Source organism: Acipenser ruthenus, chromosome 19 (assembly GCF_902713425.1).
Source record: "Acipenser ruthenus chromosome 19, fAciRut3.2 maternal haplotype, whole genome shotgun sequence".
In the NCBI taxonomy this organism is placed as follows: domain Eukaryota; kingdom Metazoa; phylum Chordata; class Actinopteri; order Acipenseriformes; family Acipenseridae; genus Acipenser; species Acipenser ruthenus.
Window position 1 is genome coordinate 1640819 of NC_081207.1, and position 25434 is coordinate 1666252.

General features: G+C 42.5%; 1 protein-coding gene across 3 annotated transcripts in view; it reads right to left on the reverse strand.

Moving 5' to 3' along the window:
• LOC117424629 (rab11 family-interacting protein 4A-like) overlaps positions 1–25434 on the reverse strand; it is a 70674-nt gene that overhangs the window by 31377 nt on the left and 13863 nt on the right. For 2 of the 3 annotated variants that reach the window (XM_034928533.2, XM_034928535.2), the window contains exon 3: positions 22725–22813. In XM_034928533.2, the coding sequence (XP_034784424.2) occupies positions 22725–22813 (89 nt within the window). Of the gene's footprint in view, positions 1–560; positions 1105–22724; positions 22814–25434 lie in introns of those variants that run through there. The other variant, XM_034928536.2, reaches the window with a different exon arrangement.

Here is a 25434-nt window from a genome sequence, read left to right on the forward strand (position 1 = left end):
ACATTCACACATGTATAAATCTCAACCCACACCCATACCTTCAATGATAATTATTACATCATTGGAATAGTAGGATAACAAAACTTACAACATTTCTTTACAGTCACTGTAGTGAGCCCACAGTACTAGATATCATCTATCTATTTTTGTAATTCCATCTCATTTTATTGGGGTCATTTAATCTTTTAAAACATGTGTCCAGAGCGACTCAGCTGTTCTGTGCTGGCATTTCAGATTTGCTGAGTGGGAAATAAAGTACGATAATATTGCTGTTAAAATCATGCCTCAGGTTTTTAAATTACATAACAGCTCAGTTGGTTAACAATTAATCCCACTGCCCATGGATTATGATGATTGTAAATGACAGCAGGACCAAAAACACTAAAGAAAACACATGTAAAACTAGCAGAAAAACTCCCCTGGCCGTGGCATACATTTTAAACGCTGCTCAACAGAGAAGTCCCCTCTATTGACTGAACAATGGACTTTGGAAGAGTTACAGCCCTTGTATCTAACAGTTCCCATGTCCCTCACACAGTTAACAGAGAAGCCAGCCTTACCCTGATGTTCAAACTGTGATCACTTTCATCCCCTCCGATAGAAGAGTCTGTATTCTGGGCATCACTCGGGGAAGACATTCACCTTAAGGTATGAAAACTCGATCACCAAACCCCCACCGAAATGCAAAGGAACAAAAAAATAAAAGGAATTTGTATCCAGTAATCCACAGTGAGATACCCTGCCTGCCTGCCTGTTCACGCCTCACAGCACACTGCAGTTCCTCTGGTCTCCACACTCAAACTGACACACTCACACACACACACACACAGAGCTCTACAGTTGTTTAAGAAGAGAGACACTCCCCCCTTTCTGGCGGTTGCTAGGAGACCAGTTTCTCCTGAACCCGCCTCTCGTTGTGATATCACCAGCAGTGCTTGCATTATGCTCTTCTACTCTCCCTGTGCCCTGCTGAACAGGGTCTGTGTGCCGAAACATTCAGGTGGCCGAAGGAGGAGGGGGGGGGCGGAGACAACTACACTGGAACCAAATCCCACCCTTTAAAGTTTAAACCCATACAAAACAGGATAATCCTCCAAATAGCACCAGACAGAACTCCTGTCTCAGCATTCACCATCAATTAACATGTGAGAATACCCCATAGTTCTGGAACCCTTGAAAATCAGACTTATGGGGTTAGGAGTCCGTCAAAAAATACAGTGCTGCTTTAGAACCAACATTCTATCAAAATGTATAGCGGAATTGTAACATTAGCAACATTGGAACATCCAGTCCTGGTCTTTGTTCCAACCATGTTCTGATTTATTAAATCGAATCAATTAACTCCCAGGCCGGGGTCCTACAGCACTTGATGGTTGAATGAGAGCTATTAAACCTGGAACAGAACAGCATTCCAGGAACGGAGCTGCCAAGTCATGATATTGCCTATTACTGTGAGCTAAGCTAAGTCTGCTACTGCTTTCGAAAGGGGGAGAGTTTGTTTTCAAACACGGCAATGAATCGAAACACAACCTGAATGAGGTCACAGCGTTCCTCAGAACAACACTGCAGGACAGACACAATAGAAACTGGGAGCAGTTTGACGCAGTAGATTGTGTCACAGCTCTGGAAAGTTACATCCTAATGAAGACAAGACTCAACCTGCCCCCAGTCTCCCTCTCGAGAGGACTAGTGCAATTCCCCTATTGGTATTCATGCTGGGGGGCGGGAGCCTCTTCTCAGTGTTCCTGTTAATCCTCTTTGCTTTTTCTCCCACAAACAAAAGCAATCTGGAGAAGCAAATGCTTTTTCTTCCCTTTCTGATCGGAACACTGATGCAAAGCTGGAGCAGCCTATCATGGCGTTTCAGAGAGCAATTTTCTCCTTGGCTCACAGTATTACAAAACGCACTGGTCTGTGTTTTAAGGAAGCATATCACAGGTTAAGACACAGACACACAAAGCCACACTATATCAACACAAATGATTCCAATGATTCAGCATCGACTTTGTTTCTTTCGTTTCACATTTTTGTTACCTGGAAGAATATTAACCACTAACTGCAGATCAATATTCCCAAACAATGAGCCGTCTTCTTATATTGTAGTGCAGGCACTGTTGCTTTTGGAAATGGTGCACCTGGGCTGAACACAAAGAAGCTCCTGTTTCAGGAGCAGGTCATTGTGGCTCCTCTGGACAGACACACCCCCTCTCTGAGGGGCTGAGAGTCACTGTGTCGTCGCTGTGCTGAGGAAGCATGGAGCAGGTGAACAACAAAAACATTCATTTCCTTACTACAGGTATAGGATTTAAACAAGACATTGGAGGAGTGTGTGTACCTTGAAACAGTAACTCACCATGACCTAGCGCCATCGGCACATAGACTAGTCTCTTAAGAAACAAAGGAAGGCTACAGCAAATACGAATGCAACGCTCCACCCCATGCAGACGAGCGGGACAGAAGATATAACATAGCAAAACCAATTAAGGGAAATTCCACAAGACTTCCTTTAAGTTGTTGTCCCTGGAACTTATTTTCACTTTGTCCCTTTAGTACCTTTTTGGTAATTTGGTAACTCTTGATATGTTGCATTAATTAAAAAAAAAAAAAAAAAAAAAAAAAAAAAAAAACAGTAAATATGGATACAGTGAACAGCAGACACAATGGAATATAGGCATTGCAAAAGTCATTTTCAAAACAAGAAAATGTTTCCACAGACTTTAAAAACTGGCTGTATAGAAGACATGGCCAGATAACAGATACCAAGGACAACAGTGCCACTGCAACACGACGTACAAGGGACTTTATTAAAGCAAGCTTATCGAAGACTTTCCTAACCGTGACACTTCACACCAGCATCATGTAATAAAAAAAAAAAATACTAAATTATATGGCAAAAGTCTACCGAAAGCCATAATAGTAGTACAGTATTTCATGTTAGATTTCGAAATGTCAGCAGGTTGCATTCGACTTTATGAAACAAAATTATTTTCTATTGGGTGATGCAAAACTTTTGTCCATAGCTGTATTCTTCAAGTATCCCCAAAATCGAATGCATTTTCAATATATTACACACACATATATATATATATATATATATATATATATATATATATATATATATATATATATATATAGTAAAAGAGGTGCACTCACTCACTCCCTACAGTCTAACTCCTTACAGAGCACTGCCTAGACACATGAACACACAAACTAACTACTGGACAGCTAAGCTGTTTACCGGCAAACATAAACAATAACCCCTGCGGTACAGCTTTGCAAGAGACGCGGTTTACCTTACTTTTGTGACTGCTCGGAACCAGCGTACACTGCCTCCTGCTTCCTTCTACTCAGCAGCCCTGAGCAGACTGACTGCTCGGAACCAGCGTACACTGCCTCCTGCTTCCTTCTACTCAGCAGCCCTGAGCAGACTGACTGCACGGAACCAGCGTACACTGCCTCCTGCTTCCTTCTACTCAGCAGCCCTGAGCAGACTGACTGCTCGGAACCAGCGTACACTGCCTCCTGCTTCCTTCCACTCAGCAGCCCTGAGCAGACTGACTGCTCGGAACCAGCGTACACTGCCTCCTGCTTCCTTCTACTCAGCAGCCCTGAGCAGACTGACTGCACGGAACCAGCGTACACTGCCTCCTGCTTCCTTCTACTCAGCAGCCCTGAGCAGACTGACTGCTCGGAACCAGCGTACACTGCCTCCTGCTTCCTTCCACTCAGCAGCCCTGAGCAGACTGACTGCTCGGAACCAGCGTACACTGCCTCCTGCTTCCTTCCACTCAGCAGCCCTGAGCAGACTGACTGCTCGGAACCAGCGTACACTGCCTCCTGCTTCCTTCTACTCAGCAGCCCTGAGCAGACTGACTGCACGGAACCAGCGTACACTGCCTCCTGCTTCCTTCTACTCAGCAGCCCTGAGCAGACTGACTGCTCAGAACCAGCGTACACTGCCTCCTGCTTCCTTCTACTCAGCAGCCCTGAGCAGACTGACTGCCACCTTTTTATATTAGTCAGCTGGCTTTAATTTACAATAATTGACAGCTGGAAAACAATTACACAATTAACCATAATCCAATTAACAAATAATAATACAATTAACAGGTTTGTGCTTGTGTTTGGTAGGGAGGATTTGACCCCCTCCTGTATATAGTACATCAAGTACTGCCTTTGATCTGGTACTCATATGTGTGATAAATCAAGTATGTAAATACATCATTCATAAGCAAATGAGAGTCCCAGTTTGCAATGAAACACAATGCAGGCCATTGTACTTAAGGAAACCTGGGTGTGCGCAGAGGTTAGCAAAGTGTCAATCAACCACAACTCCACTGACCGACTGTCAGCTGATAAACACATTCTCTAAGCACACAATCCAGCGGTGAGGACCACCAGAGCTCCGACGCGACCACCAGGAGTAACTCACAGCTGAGTGAACTCACCAAACAGGGGGTCAGTAGCTCTTACATTTAACTCTGTTGTATGGAGCCGGTCACCCAATCAGATGCTTTGCTCTGTGGGTATGACCCAGATATACGCCCACACAATAGTCAAGGGAACAGTGCTCCCCTAAATACCTTCCTTTATAATAGTTATGTGTGTGTTTTAGGAAATAACCAAAAGGTCAGTGACTCTCCTCTCAATACATTACAATTCAGTATACAGGTTGTTCCCCTAGTATTTTAAATAAGGAAGTAGCAAATGATGTGGCATTATAAATTGGCATACCGTATTGCTTTCACAATAGACAAAGGATTCCTGAAACAGGTTTAATGTTTCTCCCTCTGACAAACAATACACAATCAAACAGGTAAACTTTCCGGGTTTGCAGCTCGACTACATATTAATATCAAGTTCATATTTCACACGGGGGGTAATTCTCAAAGCCTTTTGAATCCAAAGTGCAACGCAGCACCTTGTGTTCCTGAAAGGAGCGAACGCCACTGACCTCACACAACTTTAACTCAAAGGCTCTTTGGCTGTTAAGTAACATTAAGGGTGTTTTACTCTTTCCTACAGTGAGTTGCCTTTTGCTTTCCTGGTTAAATTATTAATCAGTTAATAAACACACACACACACACCCGTGCACACACACACGCCTGGAGGTGTGGTGACCATTTCAGGCTTACTGAATGTACGATGAAGGTCAGGCTGTAGCACTGTGTCACCGTACATTGGAGCTGCAGAACATAATGAGCTACCATTGTATACAGCACAGTAAAATCTATTCCTCTAGTCCAGAACCCCCAAACATCTACAAATCAGATGCTAAAATAATAATAATAATAATAATAATAATAATAATAATAATAATAATAATAATAATAATCATGGTAGCACTGTACGATGTGAATAGACATGTTATTACATAGTAATATAAACTTTGTAACTATAAATTATATTACACAGTAATTGCAATGTAATCAAACAGCCTCATGAGCAACATGTTGTAATTAGATGGTAACACCATGCCACAGATCATTTTCCATGTAATTATTACATCAGCCATGACCCAGTAAGAGAAGAACCTTGACCTGGTTAGACGTGTGATCTAAATTGCTGCCGATCTAAATTACTGGCGTCAAAGCTTCACAATGGGGTCCCCCGTGTGAGAAGCAGTAGAACTAGCTGCCCATTCCCTTCGTCAGAGCTTCACAATGGGGTTCCCAGTGTGTGTGTTTATGGATTAACTGTAACTGTGCAACACTAAACAGAACTAGATTTAGAAACACCGAAACAAACAAGACAAACTCAACACTGATGACATTGAAAAAAAAAAACCTTCAGCAAAATGCTGTCATTGAATCATTACATACAGTATATTCACAGAAATGCATAGATGTGTACAGACATGTACAGAAGTCTATTGCAAATGAATAGACAGTTTTCTACAATTATTTGCTATTTAGCAGACGCCTTTATCCAAGGTGACTTACTTAGAGACCAGGGTGTGTGAACTATGCATCAGCTGCAGAGTCACTTACAACAACGTCTCACCTGAAAGACGGAGCACAAGGAGGACCACCTGGTTACAAGCCCTTTTCTTAAACCACTGGAAACAGCCTCCTATAAGGTGCATGTTTATTATCAATACCATTATACTGTAAAGAATATTCTACTGCCATATCTAACAGCTCAACAGATTTCTATAGAAAACTTGTTTTTCTATAAGCAGTTGTTCTTTGTATCAGTGTGGACCACAAGACATTTCAGAACTCATCTTCTCCTTTTGGTTTCCTCTTTTTCTACCAGTCATTCTCTAGTATTTTGTCACAACCTGAGTACCAACACTTGACAGGAATTGTCTGTCTCTATGAAAGGCTATTGTAGGAAGCTGCATTATAGTCTGTGAAAAAGTAACAGACTGCTAAGGAGGGCCCTGCGAAGTGGGCAGCTGTCCTGTTAAATAAGAAGCTGAAAATAAGTGGTTTACATTACACTACAAGACCAAGTTACCAGCACTTCGGGAATGGAAGGGGTGAAATGTCTGTAACTCTGAAACTTTATAAAATGTTCACTAATTTAAGAAGAAGAAGAAGAAGAAGAAGAAGAAGAAGAAATAAGCCAGTTGTGTTTAATCGGAAAGTTTTTAAGTGTGCGGATTGTAAATTCAGAAATTTAAATTGTTTCCAATGTAAAACAGCATCATTTATTGAACAGAAACAGACACCTATGGGCTCTCCCTTATAAACGTTTACCATGGTATTTTTCATTTTTACCATGCTCTCCCCATGGTTATACTACTCGTTTACCCTGTATCAAGATGGCAAACTCTCCTGCTTTTAATCACAGAAGAACCAAAAGCTTTCTTTCCGGGAGACGTGACAATGCAAGCAGGCTGGTAAGCTCCTTCTCTGTGTAATCCACAGAGCTGGGCGTGGAATACAAACCCAGAGGATGGCACTGATGCATTGCGACAAGACAAAGGCATTTGTGATCATTCCTTCAAATAACACAGGATTAATCTTCCACGAACACTGGGTGGACTTCCAAAGCAAAGAATGACTTGCAAAGTCCTTTTTTATTTATTTATTTTTTAAAAATACATTCCATTTCTGTCGCAGTTATTGATTTCCACCCCTGCTCCTTATTTGTTCTTTTGTGTTCTTGGTGTGATTGAATGAAGTTTTAACAGCAGAAAGAAGCTCCGGCACAGGGCTCCAAGCAAGGAGAGAAGGGAATATGAATCCTAAAGTGGTTTCAACATTTTAAAAGAAAGGCAGCTGGATCAGGACGGACCCATGTGACGTCTCCACTGCCCGCTGCTCTTTCATCGCAAGACAATCAATGACCTAATTAGGCCTGCCAACAGATCACCCGAGAAAGAGCAAGAGATTGGAGCAGAATAATCTGTGGGGCTCGTCCTGATCTGGAGAGGGGTGGGTGGGAGAGACTGTGAAGCAGCCCAGCCAGGCGTGAGAGAAGGCAGGACTGCAGCGTGCTAACACAACCATCCCACAGCAATGACCCAGACTGAAGAAAGGGGCTTTCAACTCTGCAGACCTGTCGAAAAGTCTAAGAAAGTTAACTTCACTCAGAACTTATTATTTATTATTAGTTTATGCGATACTCCACCAACACTTACACATGTGTCCTTGTGTTGTAATGTCTCTGTAGATGGCAACAATGTTGCTATAGGTGGGATTCAACACTCTTTTAGCAGTTGTGGACTGTTTCATTGAGAAAGCCAACCTATCCTCATGGTACCTTCCCTGTAAGAAAGTGAACAAGTCTTCAGTTAGAGTACCTGCATTTACTGCAAATGCTCAGCCTGGGCAGCACACCCATTGAACCGATTCCAAAACAGATGTAACCACTGCAAAACCTTCAGCATTTCCATAACTCCAGCTGCCTTGCTATAAAACAGCTGATAGCAGGATAAGAGCTGCATCCTATTTGTCTGCAATCAAACCCTGAGAGGCCATGGCCCTTCTGTCCATGGTACTGTAGTTCAGGGTATGGTAACCGTGTCTCCTTCAGCACAAACAGAAACCTGCTCCTAACTGAGACAGCCCCAGGCTCTCCATGCCCTTGGCAGTGCCGGACACTTTCTGACGGGTCAAGCTGTGCTCTGTCCTTAGGGGGTGGCATGACGTATCTGATTGCCCTTCAAATTGCTAGAAATACCCCCGTCATGTACTGGTATAGATTAATAGTTTCCAGCTTTCCTTACCTGTCTCTGGTCACTTGGGGTGGCTATAGTTTTCCACCACACGCCTCAGCGACTGTCAATGTTTGTACTTTACAGCGTCGGATGCTTCTTGTAAAATAGGTCACGTTTTAGACAGTGCGATTCCCCCAGAAAGAGGGTGATAGTTCTGTATCCAAGGGGATAGTGCTGTGAACACGAGCAGTCAGTCTCTTAAGCACATAGGCTGTTCTGAGCCAACAGAACTGAAAATCCTCCAGCAAAAACCACACAAAATCTAAAGCTGCTATAAAACCACTTCCTGCAATCCAGTTACCATTTAGAATTGAAACTAAAAAAACACGCTCTCATCTCCTGCAGAGATAGCAGCTTCTTATCAGCCTTTTTAATTAGTTTACCACAGCAAGCTCCTTAGCTGGGACCCTGCAATAGCAGATGCATTATTAAACAGGAAGAAACATTTGAATACCCTGATAAGCTGGACTTAATTAAAAATGCTGCAAATAACACAGGAAAAACCTCTATGTGATCATGCCTGATTCTGATCACACAACACGCTTGATTCAATAGAGTGGTAGTTATTAGTCAAACAGCGAAGGGGATGCATTTATCATTAAGAAGCTGTAATCAATGTGTAATCAATGAGCATCTAGAAGCTCCCAAACCCCATTGACCATGTTATGGTGGGAGTTTCAAACTTAGCCAACTTTGGAACCACCGAGCATCATTCCAATTCCATTTGGATTTTTAGAGTGTTCAGGAGTGTTAAAGTTCCACACAACCGAAACATTCAACTCCTCACTGCTCTGCCACACAGCCGGCTCCTCTAGTGAATATCTCCTTTGATTTGCAGCGGTGGCGGCGGCGATTCAGCTATTGATCCCCAGCGCTAAATTATACCCTTCAGGTTTTCAGCAGACAGTCTCTTATTAAGATAAAGTAAAACCCAAGCTTGTGAAATTCCTGCCTTTTACAGTCTTAAATGCTATTAACTGATCCTCAAGCCGACAGACTGTCAATTAAGATCCATGATGAAATATGGTGTTAATCTGAGTCTTTTATAGTATCACTGGGTAGGGCCTATATTATTTATTTAAATCTTAAGACCCAAAGTGTTTTTCGAACCCTGCTGAAAACAGTGTAATTTTGAACAACAATACCAAAGCCTGTCACAGATGCACACTGCTGTATTTTTTTATTTTTTTTTAAAGGTCTGTCTGTCTGGGTTTCACAGACACACAATCAGGGGAAGTCACAGAGCTGTGCAGACTTCACAGTGCACTCTTCCTCCTCTCGATGCAATTCAAGCACACAGAGGGAGGGGGCCGCTCACAGACATCCGTTACACTGACATTTCAGATGAAGAGTAAACCTAATCAGGAGCTGCTTGCACCTAACATAGGAGAGTGCCTTCAGGATCCAGTTTATACAGTCTCTGTTTTAGTTGCAATCAGGTCCTAAATTAGTTCAATCGATCCTTAGCAGGTTCAATTTAGGACCTGCTTGGAAATCGACCAGGACCTTAAGAAACAGATCTTAAGAGCCAGACCTGCGCACCACTGCACTGAAACATCATTGCATTCCCATGAACAAGAAACTGAGCTAAAAACATCAGTGGACCACGGCATTACCAGCAATGGTGAGCATCCCTTTGGAATTGAAACTAAATATTGCATAGCTCAGCCGCCCTGGTACAGTTGCAAACCTAGTGCTGCTCTGGTTCCAGTGCCGCACACTACAAGCAGTACTGGTTCAGGCATGTGGGACACCATTAGTATGTTCAAATATGAATATAAGCAGAGCCATTGTAGCCCCACTGCCTTATCATTGAAAATCATTAGATTAGCGCATCTACAAAACTCTCAGAATACTGATTTTTAAAGAATATATAAAGAAAAGTCACCGCAAAGTCTCACTAAATTGAGAGTTGATTATCTGCCAGCTGAGCCGAGACAGGCATATAATGGCTCCTTTGAGCCAGTACTAGTAATGAGAATGCCGTCTCTGAAGAAAACAGCGTGATTAGTGTGATCATAAATCTCTTTAGTGTTTTAGCAATTTAGGAAAACTGCCTTCATGGTGTGGTTCAAAGCCGCTTATCTAAAATCCTTCATGTCAGATCTCATTTCTAATTAGGGTGCTACAGCAATGGACTCACCCTGACTTCTTGGAAAGTGAATTCTTTAAATTAACGGACCATCTGTCTCTGTTCGTTACTGCCCCTAAATAAATACTGTGCATAACAACAGGGGGAAGGATGCTGTTCAAATACTGAACCATTGCAATGCTGCAGAGTAAAAGAAGGTACATTTCAGCTGATAGAATGTTGTATTTTAAGACTTTTATGAAGAGTCCACACATTGGTTTTTGATTTGTAATATTAAAGTGTTCTCAGTGCATCGGTTACTGCTTCTTATTACCTGTCCGATGATGGATTAGGAAATTGGTTGCACCTCTAACGCATACAGAGCAGTGTAATATTTAACACTCCCTGTTTCATATGAGTTCCAGTCACTATGATCAAGCAGAACCAGACCTTGATTAGGGCTGGTAGTTGGCACGCATGCAGTCCATGACATCATTGCAATTTTACTACTAATCAGCACTACTTGAAGAGTGATCCAGAGAGCAGCACATGACTCTGTCTTGCACTGTCAGAACCTCCTGAAGTTTGCATAAGATGCCTTCAGATGCATCCTGACAATGGAAGTAAAAGGATTTTTCAGCAGCAGTCATGGTCCTTAAACTTACAGTAGCTTAAAGTATATATCTGGGGTAAACTTTTCAAGTAAACGCTTAGTGAGCCTAGCCTGGTGTATTGATAACTTCTGAGTGAGACCCTCGCTGCTCCAAGTTACTGAAGATGATTGCTTCCGATTGGCTGCCTTTTCCTCAAGGGAGGTTCTGCAGGGAGTCGTCATGAAGGCTGTGTGACCGCGCCTGGGGTCAGGGGTCAGGGGTCAGGCACATTACTGTGCCTCTGCGAAGGGCCGCCGCATTCACAGCCCCGTCTGTCTGTGTTGATTTTACAGAATGGATTTTACAACACAGAGACGCAACATCTCATACGCGGGTGTCTGGTAATAACTACTGAAAAATCTAGAGACTAATCTTTTTAGGTGTGTGTGCGTCGCACTTAATTTCAATGAATTTTAAGCCATTTCAGCTTTTGTTCTGAATTTAAATGTACCCCAAAACTCCTGCTAAAAGCAAAAAAACTGCTCTGAATTTGTGTAAACATTCTATTATGGGAATACACAAGATGAATCTGCATGGGCAATTAGTGGTAAAAATGATTGTAGGGAATATACTAGCAAAAAAAAAACAAATCAATGAAACCGTGTATTTCAGTGGAAGAGTTTCAGATGTGCTGAGGTTTGTTTTGCCAGGCAGGGTGCTGTCTGACCTAACTATAAAAAAAAAACCCTCAGCAACTGACTGCGCAAGACATCGCTGTACAGAAAGCAGGGCAGTATTGCTTGATCTGCAGAAGTACACCCATCTATCTCATTGACACCCTGGCCACACCACCACTATAAAGCGCAATCGATACTTGTTGCAAACTGGATTGCATTACATTTTAAACGCGCGTTGGTTGCTCATTATTTAGACGGGGTGGATAGTGTATCAGAAAGCAGTGTCAAATAAAAAGCATTTTCACATTACAAATCTAATTGCAGGACTCAAGATAACACTAAGGTATCATATTAGGAATCTCTTATCCTGTAACCTGTCTCTCAGGAAGAGTCCTCACACAATCAGTACCCTGCAGACCACAGACAGTCTGGATTTAGGCTACAGTATCAGTTGAGAGGTTTAATCGTCATTTGACTCATTTGTTTAACTTAACAGATCCTCACAGCTGTATGTAAAGCGTGGTCTAAACCTACGCAATGACGAATGCTGTCGGAGTGCCAGACATATACCTTCTTTATTTCGCTTGCCTTGCTAATTATACTACATTGGTACAATGCATCTCTAAAAATAGCTTTCCAGAAGACACAGAGCTATTTGGGGTCTGCCTGTATCATCAAGCTTTTGTCTTGATTGGCTTATTTCGGTTTTTATGCATTGCCTGTGTGTATTCTGATAGCGTTAGCAGTGGGAGGTTGCAACAAACGGGGGTGTGGGGGGAGGTGATATGTCTTTGTAGAATATATAAATAGACTGCCAGCAGAACAAATGAAGTCACCTAATTTGCATTGCTTTTCCAATCTCTTAGCCTTTGAATTTCACAAGAGGAAAAAGCTTTTACAATTCCAAGTCTTGTATCTTTATCCTCGCTACTAAACCAACCAATAATGCTCCAATCACAACTGGGTAACGCTTTACATGAAGTGTCTCTAATTAATGTGTATTCGCACAGTAGTTACTTTGTAAATACATGTACAATTACAATGTTACAATGCATAGCTAAAATGTACTTCATGTGTAAATCTTTCTGCATGAAATAACCCAAACCTAGCCCTTTTCTGATAAAATCGTGTACTTATATATATGATGCAAAAAAGATAAAGTACATTGTAATACTGTGTGTTTTGTTTGTTTTTGAGCCGGTAAACAGCCTAGCTGTCCGGTAATTAGTTTAGGTTTGTGTTTTAGTTAGTGCTCGAAAAAGAGCTAGGTGTTTATTTTTGTTTTATTTATTTTTGTAAATATTAAAAGTGCACAAAGTGCTAAACCTCCAGTCTGTGTGTCCTGGGTCTATTTAAAAGGGGCAACGAACATGAGAGAGTGCAGCTCGATCGCACTGTGTAACTACTATGTCAAGACACAGTAATTAGAGACACTTAATGTAAAGTGTGACCCACAACTGTACCCTCACTTACATAAATAATGTGCAATCGTTGCATTTTGAAACGGGAGAGGAAAGCTAATCGAATGTGTTGCTTGCACTGGTTTAGGGAGTGTGGACAGGGTATGATATCCTTTAATGCTCATTTGCTCCCAAGTTTTTTTTTTTAGTGCTACTACATGTGACTGAGGGTTTAAAGTCTTGGATGAACAAACACAGGCACTATGGTGACACTACAGTACAGAAGGGAAATCACTGCCCACATCCTCAGACTTTAATAGGAATGTAAACATGTATTACTTCTGAAGAGGTGAAGCTAATTTGCCTATAAATTAAACTAGCCGTGGAGAGGGAAAATCAATAATAAAATGCCTTGTTAATCAAGGGCTAATCAGCTGTCCCGGCACCTAATGCTGACGAGCCAATTTAGAAGATTTAAAACAAGTCGAATCAATGCAGAGAAAGAGCCAAGGGATATTTCACTATGGCAACAAGGCTCTGAGATCCACAGCCAGTCCGTGCAGTGCAGGTCTCTATCAATAGGGCTGCCTGAGGCTCTCCATGCATACTCTCAGGACTCTTTGCACAGAAAGCTAGGCCACGGCACAGGAGGGTGTGGGACAGAGGCTGCCAAGCTCCCTCTTAAAGTTAATTCACCAGTCCACAGATGAAAACAAAAGCAGGCTCGTCAGCCCCGAGAACAACCATCATCACAAATGAATAATTAAACAATTCCCTCCGGGGCACCATTACCATCAGCTGATTAACGCAGCGCTGTTTATCCAAACACAAATGAGACATAACATCACTTTAATACTGGGGAAGCTGGAAATGTTCTTCATTAACCCCTTCATGGGGAGGGATGATTATATTTCTATGATTCTCATTTAATTTGGGGTGGGCTGCAGCTCTGTATAGCTTTTGTGTCCCTGACATGTTTTCTTTGGTAGATGAAAGCTGCATCTCCCTGTTGAAAGTCACATTCAGTCGAGATAGGTAAGACAGTCAGGCGTAGCTGATAGTCGGTGCTCAAACACAGCTATGGGGTTTTTTTTATGTAGCATGTGAAGCTGCAGAAACAGAAGTTTAAAATCAGATTTAAAAGTATTTAAGTTCTGCAAGGACCGCTCCCGATGGCCTGCAGAGATGTATTTAGATGCAGACAGGGGGAGACAGCAGGAGCTGGAAGATCTTAAACAAAGACTTATGGGAAAGCGCTTGCTGTCCAGGGATGCAGGAATGCCTGCAGAAGAGACTGGACGACAACCTCAAATGAATTCAGACTGCCTGAACCCAGTTCCTACAGTGCAGCTAACAGTTTAGTCTGAGGATCTGTTATAAACAATGACTAACGCATCAATAAATGTGTTAAAAAGGATGTTAGATAGACAGCAACATGGTGCACCAACACAGTGCTGTGCATTTATAAGAAACCTTATTAATATTACACGGCACAAAGCATATCACTAGTTGTTTATTTATTTCAGATGCCATTTATGCATCAGTTTCCTTGGATTATGTATTTTGGATACAGGCATTTATAAATTCTATTTTATGAACTAATGCAATCACGGTTTTGCCTCTGAATACATTTCAAGCAGTGTTTGTACGAATATCTGAACATTTGTCCCAGCGGGGATATTCATAAAAGTGTGGGTGGGGAAACTCAACAAGAGAATGGGTCATTCACCAAACCCATGAAGGCCAGCCAATGAGCTGCTCTTGCTGTGCCAGACTGTACAGGACCCATGCATCCATCTAACTCGCTGGCATTGCTTCTTTATTGCTCTCATTCTTCACAGGTGGCTTATCCCTCTGAGGCCTGTTTCCAGTAGGGCGAAATTTACCATTCCTCAATAAATCAAGAGGAATGAAACGCAGCTCTCCCCCGGGACAGCTTCGACAGCTCCACAGGATATGAGCAACTGATTACATGGGGGCCAGCGCTGCCGTCTTATATTCCACAGAGGAGAAAATGCATGTTTCTTACTGGAGAGACAGAGAGAGAGAGAGACTTTGAATCCCTTTATTCTATAAATTAGAATACAATATCAAACTTATAAAGCCATTAAAAAAGAAAAACAATAAATATACTAGTGCAAAATAACATAACAGATCCAACGTCTCTCAGTCCAGTTTCAAAAGTTTCAGTTCAATGGGATCTCAGTCTTTCAGAGAGTGTTTCTCATATGAGCAGAGCAAGCTGCCCCTCCTCACTCACAGCACACCCCCTCCCCAATGTACCAACTCCTCTCAAAACTGTCCAGGTCGTGCACCATTTTAAAATAAGCAAACTCCATCTTGATCCTGGAGACCATCAGGATCCTAAAAATACTGATAAGATTTATAAAACCAGTGGCTAAAATTTAATTTTTTCAGGATTTTAAAATAGCTAATTTCACCTGACCAAGGACAAAATTAACCAATGAGCATCTATCCCTTCGTGCAAAACTGTACCTTATACTAAAAACAAAAATATGTTTAGTAAAAGTAACTCCCGAGGAAGCCAGCAGGTTCTCTAAAAACAGAAAGAAGGGCTGCAATCCACAAACAGGTGGAAAATGGACTCCGCCGCGGTACAGAAGGGGCACTGGACACTAACCCCCGGCTCCACTCGGCTCAGGTACGGGATTGTGGCAAAAATGCCATGCAGCACTCTCCACTGCAGGTCTCCGGAGCACTTGGGCAAGGGAAGCTTCTACAACACCCTCCAGACAGGAGCTTCATTGTCAGGGACACCGAGGTTAGCCCTTCACTTTGTGTCCACCAGATCTTTCAATTTATTAAAATGTCTGGTTTTCACACAGATTTCATACAGTGTCTTCTTCTCGATTGTGTGGAAAGCCACCTCAGTGACCTTCCTCAGCGAGAGCAGCTTGTCAGCCTGCTCCTCCTCTTCCTCCGCTGCCATTGAAGGGGAGACCAGTTTGTAATTGGAGCACAGCAAGGAGACAGGGCACCAGTTCTTGATGTTACAGAGGTCTCCTTTCTTGGGTAGCAGTGTTATCATTGCTCTGCGGCAGCTCAGAGGCAGCTCTCCGTCCTGGACACATTCCTGCAGGACCTGGTATAGGTCCTCAACAGGCCATCCTGTCCGGGAGCCCTCCTTTTGGAGAGCTGCGCCACGGCCACAGTGAGCTCTGGGAAGACCAGTGGAGTGTCCAGTCTGCTGCTCTCCTCCTTGTCCAGGCTGGGGAGACGGTGGAGAAGCTGCTCCGTCTCTCCTGGGTCGCAGCCCTCAGCTTTGTAGAGATCAGTATAAAAGCTCCCTGCAACACGCCTGAGCTCCACACAACTGGAGACCTCTCTCCCCCCGGACAGCCTCAGACAGCACATTGCCTTGCGCTCCGCTGTCTTCCTCTCCAGGCCGAAGAAGAAGTCTGTGGGGGCGTCCATATCTTTAAGTTCAGTGAAGCGGGCTCTGAGCCGAGAGCCCATCACCTTCCTCTCCAGCAGGCTGCCCAGGAGCTGTCTTCTCTCCTGCAAGCCTCGATATGCCTCCTCATCGCTCTCGCTGGCCAGCTGGCTCTCAAACTCAACAATCTCTCTCTCCAGCTCACTGACCACTGCATCCACTGACCTGGTGGCATTTTGTGTGTACTGTTGACAGAAGAGTTTATTCGAATTTTTCCTATATCCCACCACTGTTTGAAGCTACTGTAATGAAGCTACTGTTTTTCCATTTTGCCATCGTTTCCAAAATAATTCAAATATAGTTTTTGTCTTGAAGTAAATTGGTGTTAAAATGCCAATAAGATTTTGAATGTGAATTAATTAGTAATAAAACAGTAACAGATTGGGGATGGGGTTCCCCATGGTTTCTATCTTTACTTGAGTCAATAGTGCAGTTAAAATCTCCTCCCACCACAAGGAAGTTTTCAGTATTACACCCCCCAGTACCTGACTGAGCTTTTTAAAGAATAAAATCTTCTCTTCTCCAATATTAGGTGCATAAATATTTAAAAAATCAATAAAAATACCAGCGTGCTTTATCTGGGCTTTTAAAAGTCTACCCTGAACAATCTCTTCTATATTTAAAATCTCTCCACCAAATCCCAGAGAAAATACAACAGCAACCCCAGCACTAAAATTAGAACTGTGACTTAAAATACAGTCGCCTCTCCACTCAGACTGCCAGTGAGACTGGTTAGCGCTGTCGGAGTGCGTCTCCTGCAATAAAATCACGTTCAAATGTTTGCTATTTAAAAATTCTAACAACTGTGCTCTTTTATTAAAATCTCTGCACCCGTTCAAATTAAAAGAGCTTAAATTAATTTTCTCCATGATTAAAAAAAGATTGCTAAATAACAAAAAACAAAATGTTAAAACAAAAAACTTCTTAATAAAATTAGCCATTAAAAAGGTTTAGGCTAACATTTTTCGAACTGAACTGACATATTTTCTAAGTCTGTATCTTTTTTTCAGTTAAAACTCAGCCAAAGTCGACTTCCTCAACACCGTATGTGCAGAACATAAAAAGAGTTTCTGATCTGGGAAGTAGGAACTTATGTATACCTGCTCTTATTTTTTGCTTTCTGAAGAAAGTCGCTAATCTCTTTTAATGTGTATAGTTTTTGGCTGGCCGAGATATCAGAGAACTGCGAGGCATGGGAGAGCCCTCCTTCCTCTCCTTCCTCCTCTCCCAATCCCGCTGACCCATCCTCCACATCGCTCGCCATATCCACGGGGTCTCCTCAGCCGTCGGCATCTCCTCCACCGACCTCGCAGGCTGAGGAGTCACATCAGTGGGGGGATCGCCATCAACGCTCGCCTGAACCCCAAGGGTACCCCCCCCCCCCTACACCGCTCCCTTCTGGCACCGGGTCCTCAGACATAGGAACCGCTGGTTGAGACCCGCCCTTCCCCTGTCCATCGGCCCCGGCGCTCGGCTCCACCACTGTCGTGAGAGACTGTGAGGGGCCCCCACACAGACTCCTCCTCGCCCTCCGCCGGGTCGGCAGCAGCAGGAGTTTTCTTAAGCCGTTTTTTCCTAACGATTTCGGTGTACATCCCATCTTTGTCTGCATCGGCCAGCTCGCTGGTACCCGGCTCCTCCACTCCCTTCCTCTGGGGCAGCGGCTCAGGTCTCGGCGGCTCCTCCACCTCCGTTCTCCCAGCAACCCCGGCCGCCTCCACGTTACCGCTAATACTACGTGTCCCAGCTTGTAGCTTGGGCCAAGCATGTTTAAGATGCCCCTGTTTCCCGCATGAAAAACATTTAAAAACATCTGTGCTGGCAAAAACAACAACAGAGTCCCTGCCCTCTAAATTAAATCGCCAAGCTACAACAACCCGCCCCATGGCAAGCAGCACATCTTCGACAGAATCATTATTTTCTGAAAAAAAACTTTAAAGCCACGGCGCCTAGTAAGCCCCCCCAACCGACCGGAGTGGGAGCCCATCTTTGGGCACACACTGACTAAAACATTTAAAAAGTACTAAGATAGATAGAAATACTTTTAAAAAACGTTTAATAAATATGTAATAAATAAATATATAAATAAATGGCGATACAGCTCACCACCGCTCTCGCACAGCTCATAAACCCTGCATGCAGCAGGCCTCTCCCACAATCCTCAGAGACAGAGAGAGAGACAGACAGAGGTTTGACAGCGTTCAGGACCTCCTGGTCCTCCCTTCTGTCCACCCTGACAAGCCTGCAGTTTGTGATCTCATTTTGTTTTTAAAACAAAAGAACATCCGTGAGTAATTTGATTTCACAGACTCTGACATTTTTTTACATCGCAGCGTGCTACATGCTTGTCGCACTGGATTGATGTTTTTCATACTGGTCTGTGCAATCCTGTTCTGCCCTCTTTCACATATTCCTTTGCAACACGTCTCCCCTCACTGGTGCACACGCCAGTCATTGCTATCCACTGCTGGAGCCTCAGTTATTCACAGTGTACATATTGCAGAGTCAGATCCTCTGTATCAGAGCACAGGGTTCAGAGGGGTTGATGCAGACATGCCCATTGCATCCCATTTTCTTCCACGAGGAAGAGGAAGTGTGGGGTTTCTTGTCAGCAGGAACTGGCACCTGATTTATATTACTTAAAGCTTTTACTCCAGTTTTAATTTACTCCCGTTTTAATTAGACAAAACTACCATGGATTGACAACTACAGTAAGTAACATAATTCAAGGCTTCTCCTTGCTCGCTCTCAGATTGTTTGTTTCTCGTTTTGTAACACTGACGTTGTAACACTAATTATTGACTTGGCACTTGCTTTTCAAGTGCCAAGTCAATAATTAGTGTTTACAGTACCGGAGCCCAGCTTACAGAGCCGTATCACTGACCACTCAATTGCACCTTTAAGAAGTTCTTCAGAAATTCAGAAGCACTGCATTGAATTATTCAGAAACGGACTAATACCAAATCGTAAATGTATGCTGCTTTTATATTGCGAGTGTGAATGTATTGGTAATGTTCAGTGTGAGAGATGAGACTGGATTGTGTGTGGCTGCTACTGCCCCCAGGACCCCCTTGTAAAGGAGGGGGCATCCCCAGCGGCATGCACTGAAGAGTTTAAATAATAAAACTAATAATAATTTTAATTTAACAGTTACACGCATACAAAACTAGACTTAATTCACATTATTTCAATTGGTTGAGTGTTGAAGGTTTGTGTATAGGTGGACACTGTTTCTGTACAATATATTACAGAAGAGCCAACTAAACTAATATAGAAACCAATGCAACCAAAACCAGAGCCCTCAGTGTTAGCGGAAGTTTAAGAAGTGAAAGTGAAGGAGAGCTGAGTTGAGAGGGCAGAGCAGCAAGCAGTGAAGAACGAGCTGGAAGCATGGGACAGAAATGAAGTGAATTTCTATTAAAATATCACAAGAGAGGGGTGCTACAGAAACAATCTGAAAGATGGAGAAAGGAAAAAGGGGATACCTGCATGTCCAGAAAACATGCAAATGAGAAATAGCAGGAACACTGCCCTACAGACAGCTTGCTCGGTGACTAAACAGTAATCTGTGGGTTCAAATCTTTTGGAAACAACTTGAATCTACTTCAAAGCTGCAGCTTGAAGAAAATAATGTCTAGGGTGCAAGAACTGTATTCTGAGTTATTTATAGCAGCCCGGCAGCAGAGACTTCATTTCAGAAGGAAAGATAGATCACCTTCTGTTTAAAACCCTTCTCTTTCTGGGTTAGGCAGTATATTCATTGGCAAATACTGACATCTAGTGACCACTTGAAAAACAAACCTGAACCTGGCTTAACAATGACTAACACAGCTTTTACAAGCAAGGATTTTAAACTTTTCAATGCATACATTTTAATAAATACATACGAATGGGGGTATCTAACTTCACATCCCTCTCTTTCTCTAACCTGTATTCATGTAATCCCACAAGTGCTTTTATCCAACAGTCTATTTTCCAGTTACAATGAAAAAATGAATGAACTTTATACATGGTAGAGAACTCTGCTAGTGTCAGTGACGCAGACTTGCTTACACATCCACTATGTTAACTGAACACCAGGAGGGGCACAGAGCGCTGGAGACCACAAACAGGTAAGACTGATTGGGAGGGAGCTCTGCCGATTCTCTTGGTGAACGTCGCCTGCTGCAGCTCGCAGATATGCAAATGTGCTCCAGTCTGAATTGTGAATCATTAGAGCGACAAGATGTGTTCTCAAGTTATTTCTGTTCCTCTTTTTCTACGGAGTGAAGGGTCACAAATCACACCCCTGACCTTGCCGTGAACGCTGATTTTTTTGGTCGACGTAAAAACAAGAGAAGAGGTAAAGCAGAAAGGATAAAAAAAGCTAGTTTTTAAATTTTATTTTATCTGGAATCGGCACAATTTAAAGTGAGGTATTTGCTTCCAGCGTGGCACATATTTTTAAATAGAAGTCAATGGTGGGGGGACTGCGAAGCAGTGAAAAGACTGCAGAGGGAACTGAATCATTAATTGCATTATTTTTTTATTTTTAAACAATACAGCACATTTACTTTCTTCTGAACTGATACTGTTTCCAAGGCTGAATGATTACTAAACAAGCTGATGAGTATGCTTTACAAGGGGAAGCGAACCTCAAGCTACCACGCTTGAGCTTTTCACAATACTTGAAATACAAATGCCTCTAACTTCCCTTCTGTCCAAAGAGCAGGTACATTATACCTTTATAATGGATGCGTATTTAATCCTGCGTTAGCTTGTTTTACTGCACATTCATACAGGGAGGGTTTCGTCAAGTGCACACTGCATTTTGAAAATAAAGGAACAACAGAAATGATTTATTAGTGCTGCACAACATCAACTCTGTCCATATCTAACAAAACACCACCAAACACTACAATAAGAAACCTGTTCAAGATTTCGCCCTAATATGCATATTGAGTCTTAGCAGAAATTCTAGAAATTCAAAAGATTTAAAATCATAATCTGTGTTTAATTTCACTTCAAAGACGCCTGGGTAATGAGATGTTGAAGACACTCACTTCTTAAACCATCATGAAAGCCCCTCCATCCTTCTCAGTCAGGCAGCAGGTTAATTCCATGGGTGAGAGGTTTTAAACGGGCTCTGATCAATATTCACGAGGCTGGCAGGACAGCCAGAGCTTCTGTCGTTGGTTTAAAGAGATTACCTGTGTGAGACTCTCTGGCTCAAAACCACACACACATTGTGAGCACAGCTAATGAGACGTTTCCCACAGTGGCCAGACCAGGCAGCCCAGGTCTCTGCTCACCTGCAATTAGTGATTGCAGCCCATGAAAAATACTTCTTCATTAGAGGGTCTAAAGCAGACTACGCAAGAGTGATAAAAACACCATCAGCTTGGATTGTATTCTTTAAGGCACACAGCCGGGAACTGCTTATGAATAGGTTACTTTACACAGAGACTGCAGCTCTAACTTCTGCACACTGTGAGTGAGATTTATTTGTGCTTTTCCAATGCCTTTGCCATGCACTTAGCACGTCTGCCGTGGGCTTTATTATACTTTGCTGCACTTTACATTACAGGGTCACAAGGCACATGTTTCTTCATAGTACAGTATCGTTACTGTATAGCTCATGACTGAGTATCTGTAAAACAGTACCAGAACCAGTGTCTGCAAACCTTCAGCTAATATATTACAGTGCCAGTTATAAGACGTATTGGTCAGGGCTTCACTTTGCCATTGCAGTATAACTTTCATTCTTGCTATAAAGTGGAACACTAATAGCACAGTCACCTAACTACGGCTTCTGATGATAGCATTATAAAGGGGGAGCACAGTAATGTTTGTAATACATTATGCTGACGGACCACAGGAGAACCAACTGGAAAACATTTCTGAAATACGATGTCAAGGTAATTGGAGTCTCCTGTGCCAGGCTCTGTGCAATACATTACAATAACAAGGTACAAGAAAACAAATGGAGACTAATGAACAGGCCGAGATGTTTCCCCTTGGGTTCCAGTAGTTAGCGTGAGTGAGCAAGAAAACACAAACTGCCTGGAATTATTACCATCCCCTCACCACTAAAGGGTCTGAATATCAGCAACAAGCATGTAACAAAAACAGCCGCTGAAAAGCCACTGATAACAGGCTAACAGCCAGGAATGTGCTCTCTTTCTGTTGCATTGCTTGCCATCATTTCTGAAATCCCAAAGCTTCATCTTCCCAGGGAGGGACGAGTTTACAGAACGAGCACCAGGTCTGATTATAGCACACAAATAAAGACATTGCAGAGCTGTGACATGAACCAGGGGATGCAGCAAATACATTTGGACAACCAAGGCCATTAGTGCATGCAGATCAGAGCACATTACCTGGTAATTATACTCCTCATACTCAGCCTCATACTGACGGCACGGAGCACTCCTGGCACCCAAAGCATTTTTCAATATTTCTTCACAACCTGCGAGGGAAAAATGACAAGGAGATACTTTACAAGAGCGCAGACAATCAGCTCAACCAAATAGCTTCTCTACTGGTTATTTGCCTCCATTTTGTTACCTGCACAATTTAACAGGAATGGATATGGTCTGTAACCCTTCTCTTTGATGGTTAGCGGGAGCATGCACTCAGAGAGATGCTGCTCGCCAGCTGGATTCAGGAGTATCTATTCATAGTTAGCGAGTGAGGTTCTTCAGTTTAAGAGATCAAACAAAATGGAAAATAATTTGTATTAAAAATTCAGAGGTGACCCAGAAAACTGAATCTCGAGTCAACATGTGCTTCTGCTAGATAAATGCTAATTAAAAGGAAGAAACAGTTCTGAACCTACCAGTCTCTAATTGGTCAGAGCTGGTTAAAATAGGAAGCTGATTGGCTAGCAGTTGCATGTTACTCATTATCTGTTATGATCTCGTTCTGGCAATTTAAAACTTTCTCCATGTAAATGCTCCATATTCCATTTAATCAGCTTTGAGATTCAGGATCCGGCTTCCTGCACTTCCCAATAGCTCATATAGCTGTAGGCTTTAAAAAAACATGAGAAATGCATTGGAATAAGAACACTTTGCTGGTAAGAGGTGACTGACAGTCTGACACAATGATGATGGTTTAATCAAACATGTCAACAAGCAGTTTTTTTTAAATCTCTGAGCCACAGAAATACCAGTACGGTACCTACAAACAACATTAAACTTATACAGGGTCTGTTTTTTTTTTTCTATTTCCTTTTGGTTTCAATCCAATTAATCTAGCTTGTGCCTGCCTCCCCATCAATGCCATTGTTTTTCCTGTGCGATATACCACACAGCGTAGCATACAGGCTGACAAATCCCTACTGCTGGGAGGGTCAGAGAAAGCATTGGCTTATGTTCAGTTTCCCGATCTAAACCATGGCAGATTACTTAAATCACTAAAAGAAGGGGACTTTGTAAAAACCAACATCTCTAACAGTGTGTGTGTGCGCGCGTGTGTGTGTGTGTGTGTGTGTGTGTGTGTGTGTGTGTGTGTGTGTGTGTGTGTGTGTGTGTGTGTGTGTGTCAGAGTCTCTTTAGTGTCATTGGAGTCTTTAATAGGAAGTATAATTCCAGGTTTCTTCTTGTTTTCACATTATTTATATCTGCCACTATTTAGATTGCTTGAAGAGACACAAAAAGATGACAGCAATTTGCCCGTGCCGGTGGCTTTTTAGAACGTGACATTTAATAAAAAAAAAAAAAAAATAGTTTTATAAGAACATAAGAAAGGTTACAAACGAGAGGCGGCCCATCTTGCTTGTTTGGTTGTTAGTAGCTTATTGATCCCAGAATCTCATCAAGCAGCTTCTTGAAGGATTCCAGGGTGTCAGCTTCAACAACATTACTGGGGAGTTGGTTCCAGACCCTCACAATTCTCTGTTTAAAAAAGTGCCTCCTATTTTCTGTTCTGAATGCCCCTTTATCTAATCTCCACTTGTGACCCCTGGTCCTTGTTTCTTTTTTCAGGTCAAAAAAGTCCCCTGGGTCGACACTGTCAATACCTTTTAGAATTCTGAATGCTTGAATCAGATTGCTGTGTAGTCTTCTTTGTTCCCTTGATTTAAATTCAACACTTTTTACTATATATCTGAGCATTTTGTTGGCCTTTTTTATAGCTTCCCCACATTGTCTAGATGAAGAAATATCTGTACTATTCGGAGGATCTCATCCGGCCCAGGGGATTTGTTTATTTTAAGAGCTCCTAGTCCCTTTAACACTTCTGTCTCTGTTATACTAAAGTTATTTAAAACTGGATAGGAACAGGTTGACATGTGGGGTAGTGGTTAGGGCTCTGGACTCTTGACCGGAGGGTCATGGGTTCAATCCCCGGTGGAGGACACTGCTGCTGTACCCTTGAGCAAGGTACTTTACCTAGATTGCTCCAGTAAAAACCCAATTGTATAAATGGGTAATTGTATGTAAAAATAATGTGATATCTTGTAAGTCGCCCTGGATAAGGGCGTCTGCTAAGAAATAAATGTTGTCAGTATCCTCCTTTGTAAAGGCTTGTGAAAAGTAATCATTTAATCTCAACATACACAATTTCTGTTTAACCCATCTTTCTGCCCAGCCAGGGGTTCAGAGGTTCATCGCTTTCCTTCTGTATTCACCCTGGTTCATTAGACAGGTTAAGAATAAAGGGATCTCGAATGGGGTTACAGAATTGACTCCGACAACAGAGGCTGGGTTCTGTGCCAGGCTCTAGCTGGGCTGCTGGCTGCAGTACAGAGACTCGCCAGGACTTCAGAGACAGCCCTTGCCCATGAGGCCCCCTGTGTGGAACCAATTTGCTGTTAATTTAATAACTTTGTATTAACGAAGAAGAAAAAAAATGGCACAGAACGAAACCGTTCTCATTATCAGCAGTAAAAATAATTAGGATGTTGCCCCCAAGACTTCTTCAGTTGTGGTCTGATTTGTTTCTCAGGCTCTTTAAGCAGTGCATGCCGGCTGAGGTTAAGTGTATTCTCTACCCAAAGCATTTTGTATTTAAATCTCTGGCTTGTTTGCTGTACTGCTGTTCAAGTTGACAATTACTGGCGCTGGTTGCATCGAGCTTTGCATCTGC